Source organism: Zeus faber (assembly GCF_960531495.2).
Source record: "Zeus faber genome assembly, chromosome: 10".
Taxonomy (NCBI): domain Eukaryota; kingdom Metazoa; phylum Chordata; class Actinopteri; order Zeiformes; family Zeidae; genus Zeus; species Zeus faber.
In genome coordinates this window covers 12,933,262-12,944,560 of record NC_137199.1, presented here as the reverse complement: position 1 = coordinate 12,944,560, position 11,299 = coordinate 12,933,262, and the positions used below count along the sequence as shown (strand labels likewise).

Below are 11,299 nucleotides of genomic sequence, written 5' to 3'. Positions count from 1 at the left end.
ATGACCAGCTTTGCCTCCAGCGTGTTTTGCCGCGCCGAGAGGGTGTGTCGCCACCTCCCCGTGGTCCTGAACACCTTCCTGGTGTTCTCCATCACCGGGGAGGTGAGCTACCTGGTGCTGGTGGAGGCTCCCCTGGAGGCTCCCCTGCAGCAGACCGGGTGGTCCAGCTGGTGGAAGGCTCTGCACCTCCTGGCCCAGTGCTTCATGCTGGGCAACATCTGCTGGAACGCCTCGCTCTTCCTCAAAACCAGTCCCAGCATCAAAGGAGTGTTCCTGGGGGGAGAAAGCATGGGCCAAGGGTGGAGGTGAGCAGGCCCTGTGCGTGTCAGTTTGCATACAGAAGAATAATCTCTTAATTTATGTATCTAACCCATCAGAGTGTTCAATTGGCCGTGACTGTGACATACACTTGGTTTAACTACTACCAACTAAATGTACTTATTGTTATTTGCTTTGGACAATAGCCTGTGGTAAAAAGCGATACATCATCATAGTTTACCAAAACAAACCATGTCCCAACTTTTTTTTTTTTTTTTGTTTTGCTCCCCCCCCCTCCCCTGCAGGTACTGTTACGCCTGCGAGAGCCACACCCCGCCGCGCTGCTCGCACTGCTACGACTGCAAGGTGTGCGTCCTGCGGCGCGACCACCACTGCGTCTTCTTCGGCCGGTGTGTGGGCTTCCGGAACTACCGCTACTTCCTGGGCTGCCTCCTGTTCATGTGGGCGGGGCTCCTGTACGCCGTGGTGATGAATGCAGAGGTCTTCATCGTCATACTGAAGGAGGGCGTGACGCTGCACAGCATGCTGCTGCTGCTCATCCCCTGGATCATGCTGGTTACAGGTTGGCCCTCGCCAATGTTGTTGCTAATATACGTTTTTTAGGGTGTTGAGGTACTAGTTTGAAGTTGTGTGTGTGTGTGTGTGTGTGTGTGTGTGTGTGTGTGTGTGTGTGAGATGTCAGGCTCTGTGTCAGTGTACCACCTTAAAGTGACAGTCAAGAATATTTGGTGTTCATCATTCTTTTGTTGTTTGAAAACATTTGTTTTTTATTGTTACTCGTTGACGTTTTGAAATGTGAACATTGGGTCTGGACACACTCTCAGCTCCAGATGCTTTCACGTTTATATTTCCTTTGGCACAAATGCAATTTTGTATTTAAATAATAATATTGGAGAAAAACCCCTCAGTGATATCGATCCAAACACATGCTCACAATACGTATATTGTCTTTCCGATTCAAGGTCAACTAGAATAAATATCCATTTTAGTCCGATTTTGCCTAGTAGACAGGGAAATGTGAGGGAAGTCCAGTTTAAACTTTTGAATATACTATAAAATGGGAGCATTCTGATTGGTAATCACCTGCCATCCCTCCTCTGAATGACTAATCCCAGATCGTTCCAGAGATTGTGGAATGGAAAAGGAGCTTGGGAACCTTAACCTAACAGAATGAACTTCAAGTAGAGAATTCAGCCCTCGTTTGCTGTGATTGCTCTGATGACCAAAGCAGCTCTCACTTCTCCTCCTCCCTCCAGGCCAGGTCTCTGCACGTGCCTTTGCCTTTGCCTTCATCGCCGACACCTGCGTGGTGGGCTTCTTGCTGGTCTCAGCCTTCCTCTTCTTCCATGTCTTCCTGCTGCTGCGAGGCCAGACCACCAGGGAATGGTACTCCTCCCGCCGGCCCTACAACTTGGGGGTCCTGGGAAACCTGCGCAACGGGCTGGGCACCCGCTGGTACCTCTGCTGGCTCAGCCCTCTCGTCCCGTCGCCCCTACCCGGGGACGGGATACATTTCCAGGTCACAGGGTCACTGGAGCCAACCCAGTAACCTGCCAGGGCGGCTGGTGGGGGCCATGGGTACGGAAATGACAGCAACTGGGGAGGATCAGACGATGAGGGAGAGAATGGGTGGTGTGGAGATGTTCAAAGTTCTATTTTTTTTTTTTCCCGCTCACCATCCCACCTTAAAAGAACAAGGAAACCATGGGTGTCTTGTTGAGGGTTTGTCAGTCCTGGCCGCTCTGCTGCACTTTGGACATTTGTCTTTATACCACTTTCGAAAGGATGGCCTCAAACGAAAAACAAAGACATGAGTAACTGTCTGTCTAAAATGCACTGAGATTGTAGATAAAATACGACTGAAACACTCTGTTTTCTATTGTTAGTGTTTCTAAATATACAATCTTTCTACGCAAGTCTTCATCCATTACCATTCACATTAGCTCTTGGCAACATCCACTCACGTTTCTCTGAGCTTTTATCTTTTGGATTTTGATGAGAAGAAACTCACAATCGAACTGGTTTTCAAATGGGAAAAACACAGTCGATAGTTAGAGCAAAGCAGCGCTTTGGGTTCTCGCACCTGGCTCTTCGTGTTCAGAACCTTTTTTTATATCAACCAGATAATGTGGACTTAGTGGAAGTGATGGACAGAGATACACATACTGGAGCTTTACCATACGTCTACTTTTACCCTGTGAAACACCATATAAAACAACTCCAAATTTAGTTTTGTGGTTTTTAACATTGTAATTACAAGTTAATTTGTTGCTCTAAGTGGTTCTATTTCCATGGCCTGAGGACTCAGTACATGCCGGTGCAATCTTCTATGCCAGGGGTCCAATTAGGCCTCGACTTATTCGACTGATTCCCTGTTTCCTAATTTGCCACGGAATTTTCTTTGTCTGTCTTGTGCTTTGTAAGACTGCAAGTCTGCGTTGCAGCCAAATTATTTTGATTATTGATGTTTACTGTTAAGCGTGTTTGTAGTTTGTATGACTATTGATTTTTTTTCCCCATGTAGGTAAGCTTGTGCTTGATTGAGTCATTGATTCGTTTTTTAAAATTATGCAGATTTTTATAAATATAAATGGCGTGAATATGGAACTGTAAAAATGATTTTGTCTGTCATTTGTTTGATATACAGATGTTAAATTATTATTTTTTGAGCCAAATCCAGATCATGTAATAAAATTTTATATTTTATAATTTTGTATTTGAAGTCCCTACAGTATTTGATTCATGTAGGTCCGATGAGGAAAGGTTTTGGAGCAGGCGCTCACTCTGGACACGCACTGCTCACAAAGATCTTTGTGGAGTTGTTTTGTAGAGGTTTCCCCATCATGAACAAGTGGCAGCCAGCTTGACACTTGTTTTACATAGAGAAAATACTTTTTTTTGCATTTTTGCTGGTTATAAGGAATTAATTGTACTTGGAATCCTCTTGTTAACAACTGAAAATGCAATTTGTCTTCATAACAAATTCAGATTTGACCTGTCAAGCTTAATGTTGACATTTCAGTTCCTGATACTGGAATTTCTGCTGCTCAGGTGGTTCATGCAAGTCCGAATTCTCGCAGCCTTTGGAGTGGCCCTTTTATCATTTAATTTCACTCTACTTGTATGATGCAAGTGACAAATAAAATATCTTGAATTTGTTCAATCTCCAGTACAGTAACAGAGTATGTTTCTTTCACCACTGATTTCTGATATCCACACGTGAGTTTATCATAACATTTCTAACTTTATCTGGTTTATTATTTGTATATTTTTTGAATCGCAAACTTATTTGACTTTTTTTTTTTTTTTTGAGTTGACGTTGGTTCGTCCTATCAACTGCATATACATTTTAGCTATAATGTTCAATTTTATCTCATTTATTCATCAAAAAACAATTCCGCGTTTTTCGAGTTTTTCATCGTATTTCCCATTTAAACTGGAACCGGTTTCTTTTTATTCGTTTGGAAATGTTTGTTTTAATCTAAAAGAGAAACGTGAATAAAAACAAACGCCGGAAACGGCTGTCATGGAGCCGGCTGTCAAACCGGGTGCTGATTGGTCGAGGGAGGCGGGAGACCCCCGCCCCCTGCTCTGATCCAGCCAATAGGAAGCCGCTCCCGGGATGACGCGCTGCATGTAAACAAACACACCCGACGCGGCCATTACGCGTTAGAGGAGACTTCGACGAAGATTTCTGAACGAACTGCTGGAGGTCGGGCGTCAGGTGGGTACTTTAAATGGTGTTCAGGCAACCCGCTCGTTCCATCGCACGCACACGCCGAATCTCACAGCGAAATGTCTTTGAGCGGGTGTGTAAAACCCAAGAGGAAGAGCAGTCCTTTTGTCTGCAGGCCAATGGCCCCCATGTTAAACCGCACACTCCGCACAGTCTGAACTGGGAATAAACCAAACTGTAGATTGAAAATCCTCTTTTTAATGTGGCACTGCGTTTTATAACTTTCACCATGTCTTACTTAGACCGTCTTAATTGTTGATATAGACGTTTACTGTTTATTGATCATTTTTAGGTTTATATGCCGAAAATGTATTATTATTCTTAGTTCACACTCAGGCTTATTGTATCTTCCCAAAGGTTCTGTTTTGTGGTAAACTCATCAGCTATATTTACTGTTCTTCTCGTGTTTATTCCGATCGCTTTGCTATCAGGGATCGGGACATGAAAGACCCAAGTCGCAGCAGCAGCAGCAACCACGGCTCTCCAAACATGACGATAAACAACGAGATCCTCCTGATGAACCAGTTCAACTTGGACGACAACCCCTTTGCTGAGTACATGTGGATGGAAAACGAGGAGGAGTTCAACAGACAGGTGACTGGACCCCCGGGCTCAGGCCCCGGAGCCCTCTCCACCGCGCCCACAACAACAACCACAACCACCCAGCCATCTCACTTTGCTTTCACCTTTCACCTCCCATAGTCCTGCCCTCTGTTAACGAGCTGGAGGTTTCTGGGAACCACACGACAAGTGAGGCACCGACCGAACGTGACCCGGTTGGGGTGTGACCTTCGATGGGGGAGTGCGGCCCTCTGTCAAGGTTGTTGTGGTAGTAAACAAACCTACAACAAGCACGGTGTCAGTGGCTTCTTCCCCAGTTGTTGCGGAACTAGTTAAGGAACACGACCACTTCCCCTCACCCATCGGTGGGACTGTTTACATTTCCCAGAGAAGCGCGGTGTGGAAATAACGGGCAAACAAACAAAGGACATTGTAGTTTTGTCTTTAAACTACTCCAATGTCCTTGCGGGGGACAAAAACAGACAGGGGTGGATTTGCGTAGTTGGGACCATTTACAAATAGCACTTTCATTAGTTTTGTCCCCTTTGACAAGGCATGGTTCCCAGGGGTCCTGGAAAACCTGGAATTTTGGATTAATTTTACAATCATGGATTATTACATAATTGCTGAAAATGTCCCGGAAAGGTTTTATGCAATATTTAACAAAATTGTTATTGTGCAATAATATACGCCTTTGAATTGATATATTATAACATAGAATACAATGCTTATTTATCAAATTTTAATTTGCTACTGGAAAGCCTCCGTCAGGTGTTTTGGGTGATTAGACGCCCGAGTTACGCTGCAACTTTCTGGGGTCAGAAATGCTAAAGTCTGCAGGACAGCGTGCGGCGTGTTCTAGTCAAGTTTGTTGTTGTTGTTGTTGTTGTTGTTGTTGTTGTTGTTGTTGTGTACCCCTTCTAAGATATTTTTTCAGCTGAGTACCCCCTTCACTGGCACAAAACATTTTTGGGAGAGGGGAAAAAAAGGAAACGTGAATGATGTGTGTACTGTATGTGCACGATTTGTGTGGTGTAAACATGGACATTAAAAGGGTGCTGCAGTTACAGGGTACTTACAATTGATGGTATGTTCATTAAAAAATGGTTGCATCGAAATATGAGGCTATCAAACATGTGTTCGTATAGATATTTTCTGAACCTGGGAATTTTTAAACATTATAAATAATCAATATTTTTTTAAAGAAACACATTCTTTGAATAATTCTGGAGTACCCCATGCATTCTGGTATAACCAAAGTGCCATAGAAGACTCCTGGAGATGCATTCGTCAATGCTATATTTTAACTACTTAAATTTTAAGACGTTACGTACTTAAAATATGCATATTTTAAATTGCTTACTGTGCACTGAAGCATTGAAGAAAGTATGAATCAGCATTTGAGACACACATACAAAAGTGTACTTAACAGTATTTTTCTATTCGATTTGGTCTGCTGTTTATCCAAAAGAGTTACCTCATTAAATTAATTCTTACGTATTTCGTAAGTGTTACATTTTTCAAGTTTATATTGCTTAATTTAAAAAATATATTTTCCATTAGCCAGCCATATTTTATATTTTATCGTGTAAGTTAATTCTTCAGGTTCATTTTGCCTAGATTTTTTTACATTTCCGATGTATTTTATATTATTCCGATGCTTTTCATTATTCTTCCCTATTTTATTGTGTACAGTTAACTGTGAGATTTATTGTATATTTCACCTTTTCCCCACATATTGACACTTTTAATGTTAATGTTTTGAATCTATTATTTGTTATTATTACAACCTATTGTTTGGACACTGTAATTTCCCTCCGGGAATGAATAAAGTCTCCATCTAACTAGCTATTCTTTGGCCTGTCCTTCGGCCCCAGGTGGAGGAGGAGCTCTGGGAGGAGGAGTTCATCGAGCGCTGCTTCCAGGAGATGCTGGAGGAGGAGGAGCAGTGGGAGTGGTTCATCCCCTCCAGAGACCTCCCCCCACAGGCTGTCAGCCAGTTGCAGGAGCAGCTCAACGTGCTGGTGCTGGGCGGAGACGTCACCATGTACGAGGATGTCGTGGTAAGCCTTCACATTATCACTCCTGTTTGTTTTGTTGTTTATCTGCCATGAGGCTCACAGGGGTGCTGGGTGACACGGAGGAGTTTATCATCACAACTTGATGTCAATACATAGGATGTGGTGTCCATTTAGAATTTGAAAATGCCATTTTCCAAAGGCGGGGAGTATTCCCTTAAGGTCGCCGGGATGAAGCCTGGATAAAGGCGGAGGCATACTTAAAATATAGCAGAACTTTTCGCTCAAAAAAAATGCCTTCGGAACAAGAGAAGAACAAAATGAGGCGGGAATTTGGGTTCTTTCCGTGCAAGGCGAACCTTGCCTTTTGTCTTTTCCTTGCTCTGAGTGCTCCCCCTGGTCGCAGATTGGTCCAAATGCCCTTGCGTCATAGCAAGGGACGGACTTCAACCTCCTTCTCCAGGTCAACCTCCCTTTAGTTTTTATTTCTTCAATCTTCAGCCCAAAGCCACAGCCGACTCCTCCCGCTGTCGCATGCGTGCTTCTTTCACTACCGCCATTGTTGTTTTACTGTTTTGTTTTGTTTTTCTCGCTCTGGAAATAGGTGTCACGGAATCACTCTGGGCCTCCTAGTGGTATGGAATATATATATATATAAAAAAAAAGAAATAAACACAGTTCTTATTCAGTATTCTATGTACTGTATGTTAAGTATGCCTCCACCTTTATGCTTCTGCGAAGACACGGTACACATAAACGTCTCCGGAGCTACACAGCCAAGGGGCTTATGGGTTGGTCGCAGAGGAACCGACACCCATAAGTCCCAAAATCTCAACAACGCAGTGCTGCGCTATTTATGACACGTAGCTGGTTTAGCCTCTGTGATTATCAGTGTGAAGACACCCGTGAAACAAAATGCCTTGCTGCTGTGGGGGTTGCCACTTTGGTCAGCCGAGTTTTGACGATATTGTCCTGGTGCGAGGCATTGCAGTTCATACCTGGCAACCCCCAATAACCGAGCGATGGAGAGCGCTAGGTGCCACACAGCGCAAGCATCTTAATGTCCCTGTTTTCATCTACAGGTCAACAGCAACTTGAACCCAAATGCCAAGGAGTTCACGCCAGGAATCCAGAAGCACATAATGTGACCCCGCTAGCAGGTGGAAGCAGTCGTCCACACTGTGACGCCAGTGAAAGATGTGTTGTTTTGAGTTGTCACTCTGTTGCACTGGACTTAGGCCTGATGTGTTGCCAAAGTTTTCTGCTAGCCTTGCATGTCTCAGTTTGAGTAACGTTACATATGTACCTGTTGTAACTCTTTTGAATGTATTATCAGGGCGAGAGGATAGTTTTTATTTCTTACTCAGTGTTGTGTTTGCATTAGTTTATTCAGAACGTCCCAGGTTCAGTGAAGAACAAACTTTTTGTTTCCCTTTATCAACTCTGGTCTCGTTAGAAATTTCCAGAGTCGTTGGAAATGTGTTTTGCACTTTTTATTTCATTCTATTTTTATTTTATATTGTATTTTTTGGAGTGCTGTGTTGTTTACTTTTAGTTTCATTTAGTCTATCATCTAATTTAATTGAAAAGCACTTTGTCCTTCATTTTGTGGTTTTAAGCGTAAGGGTTTGATCCTCATCTCACATCTCTCTTGTGCTCCTTGTTAGACCACAGTTTGAATCTCGAGCTGTGGGTAGTTGCTGGTTTCCTTGAGCTATCCTTTGCGTTCATCTTCCTCTCTGCTCCCTGCCGACCCTTTCTCAGAGCCTGTGGCTAGATACTGCCACAAACAGATTTTTTTTCTAAATGCACATAAGTACTGTATAAAAAGTCAAATAAGAAAAAAGGTTGTTAAAAAAAAATCTATTTTTTCTTAAACTATTTGAAAATAAATGTTTATGGACAAAATGTTTCTGATCACTGTTCTGAATTTTTTCTGTATATTTTGCATCTCAATTGATTTAAAGGTACAAATCAGTTAAACGCTTTATTCTATTCTAGTGTAGTGATCATTGGTCAAGTGGGACACTTTTTCATTGAAAGGTTTTTATGTTCATTTTTATGTAACTGTATAATGATGCTGGGAGGTGAATTTATTAAGCTGTTTTGAATATATGACGTACAAAGAGTAAGCGATCATATAAAAAAGAATGGCAGAGTACCCAATTTTACACTGAATTGCGTCATATTTCATCTGCTACACAGGAATCTCTCCATTCAAAAGGTTATTTTCATTTATTTTATTAGCATATCCATATGGTCTGTGATGAAAAGGGTGCACTCTAACTACCAAACTGTACCCACAGTGCAAAAAGGTTATCGAGACATTATGATATATTTCAAGTTCAAAAGATTATTTGTCACATACATATACATACGGTCATACATATATGCAGTGAAGTGTCCTGACACCCAATGAATACGCACACATATACACATTGGATGCATTAGATGATATATTTTTGCAATCAACTATACTGTATTAAACTGAGATATTCGGTGAATTATCCCTAAACAATGGGTAATGACATTGGGTCCAACCTTTTTTTTTTTCTCTCTTTTTTTCCTAAACAAATGCAATTTTACTAACTCACTTGTTAATTGCCATTTCTTCTTGACCACTAGATGGGAGTGTTGCTCCTTTTAAAAACAAGAACAGACCGTTTAGTAGTTGCAGTTTTGCCCGCTAGATGTCACTGTTTCTCCTTCACAGTGCACGTTCCAAGTGCAGCAATTTCCCAACAGAAGTAGTGGATGGTGGTTGATGTAACCTTATTTTGTCTTTTTTTTTTTTTGCTATTTTCATAGATATTACTCCAAAGTATTACCAGTTGAGCTCTCATGTTGAAACTAGTTCCTTCTCAATTACTTGGCTTTCTCGAATACATGCACCAAAAAAGGCAGGATATTGACAGAAGCCTGAAAACGTTGATCACCTAGACTTTTATCGCACATCCATGTCAAAGTTTCAACACTTCACTGTTTCCACTGTGCAGATAGGCTTACGTTATTTTAATTACTTCTTGCAGTTGCTGTATTTTAATTGATAAATCCAGAATTTAAACACAACTCAGGTTGGATTCTTATACCAGAAACGTTTTTTTCTATTTCAAATCCCCAGCAGGGATTGGTGCCAGGGGCCAAAGCGTGCACACGGCGTCTACCCCGTCTCTCTGTATCTGTCGACCAGTCTCGCTCAAGCTCCTCTGCTTTCCAATCCATCTCCCAAACACCTAACTGGCGACCAAAACACGCTGCGGTCGCTCGGGCAAAAACAATCGGCGCTGTGTGGCTTGTATGTGGGGAGGAGAGCGAGTGACACCCCAGAGAGAAGTGGGGTTTGGCCCCGCATGCTGAAAGGAGGTCCCTAGCTCGCCCTAACTTTTCATCGAGGGCCAATGTTTAGAGTCCGCTCTCTTTGAGCGTGACATAAAGGCAGTATAGCAGCGCCGCAGTCATAGATCAGCCTTCTCCTCCATTGTGGCTGCGGCAGGTCAGATACCCCGAGACGAAGGCCATGCATGTTGATGAGCCGGGGGCAGATGTCCACCAATATTCCGGGGTCGGGGTTTGTTGCCGGAGCGTTGTTTCGACAACAAAAAGAGGGGTCGGTCCCTATCCTAAGACGGAGAGTCCTGAGGGAGTTCCTCATTCTGTCTGCGTGAGCCGGGGCTGCCGCATGGGGATAGAGGGGTGGTGGGGCGTCCATTCTTGGAGCGAGTGAGATGTCATTAACCTTGATGCTGGGGAAGGGCGGCAGTCAGGGAATGTGAAGCTACAGATGTCTCCGAAAAGTCACGGGTTCACGACCCCTTGTGTCTGTGTCTGTATATCACCATCGTCATCATAAGGGGTTTGGATTTTGATAGTAGGCTGGTTAAACCCCAAACCCCACGCCGACCCCTCCCACTGGGATGACAACACATGCACATTGTTCCTTGGCCCTAGCTGGACATTTTCATACATATATCATAATTCAAAGCTTTGGGCTTTGGATATTAGCCTCAGTCTCCAGTTCGTGTTTTAGGGAAGAAGAACCACCTGTCAAATTCCATAATATCATGCATTCTTTTCAAAAATGTATATGTGCTGTATTTACACTGTTTAATTGCAACTACACACACTTCTTAGTAACTGTTAACTTTTTGGTATTTCACCGCCTTTGTATGCGGGTGTAAATCTGTATAAGGTTTGGGATGTGGTCGTTTTATGTGTCTGTTTTTAAGGAAGGAAGACACCTTTAAAAGATAACATAAGTGCTCAAGCAATATCTGGAGAAAAATGTCGGTACCCTTTAAGAAAAGTCAATCTGTCATATGGTGCCTTTGGTGCTGGGATCATCACACTGTAAACAGTGATTATAACAAACACAAATGAATGTTAAGTAATAGAACGGTATTTGATCAAATGTGTCCCCACTATGATTCATCAGTGTTAACAAATGAGATGCTGTTAGGATTTGGCCATGTCATTCACCCTGATAACTAATCTATGTTGTAGTCGTGTTTTCCTTTAGTTTATGGAGCAATTGCATTATTTACTGAGCTATTAAGTGGGCCTGTCCACCTGTTGGTTGGCATATAGTTCAGTTAAAATGCATTAATCTGCATGTAACAAACATTTTTTCACGGTGGCTTTTAAACTTGATAGGTTTACACAGAATGTGGATATTTGGCATTTTGGAAGCGCCATGAGGATTTCCCTG

The 11,299-nt window shown here is 42.7% G+C and overlaps 2 protein-coding genes across 2 annotated transcripts; both read left to right on the top strand.

Annotated features, from left to right (window-relative positions):
• Positions 1-3,336, top strand: zdhhc24 (zDHHC palmitoyltransferase 24; the record flags this gene model as incomplete). Its single annotated transcript, XM_080007733.1, has 3 exons — positions 1-305; positions 564-841; positions 1,536-3,336. 3 exons carry the CDS (start codon positions 1-3, stop codon positions 1,826-1,828), a joined length of 876 nt encoding a protein of 291 aa, XP_079863859.1. The 3' UTR covers positions 1,829-3,336.
• Positions 3,337-3,917: 581 nt separating this feature from the next.
• On the top strand, positions 3,918-8,526 carry LOC307236139 (polyadenylate-binding protein-interacting protein 2-like). Its single transcript, XM_080008441.1, has 4 exons — positions 3,918-4,003; positions 4,447-4,609; positions 6,454-6,639; positions 7,677-8,526. Exons 2-4 carry the CDS (start codon positions 4,457-4,459, stop codon positions 7,740-7,742), a joined length of 405 nt encoding a protein of 134 aa, XP_079864567.1. The 5' UTR covers positions 3,918-4,003; positions 4,447-4,456; the 3' UTR covers positions 7,743-8,526.
• Positions 8,527-11,299: the final 2,773 nt, after the last annotated feature.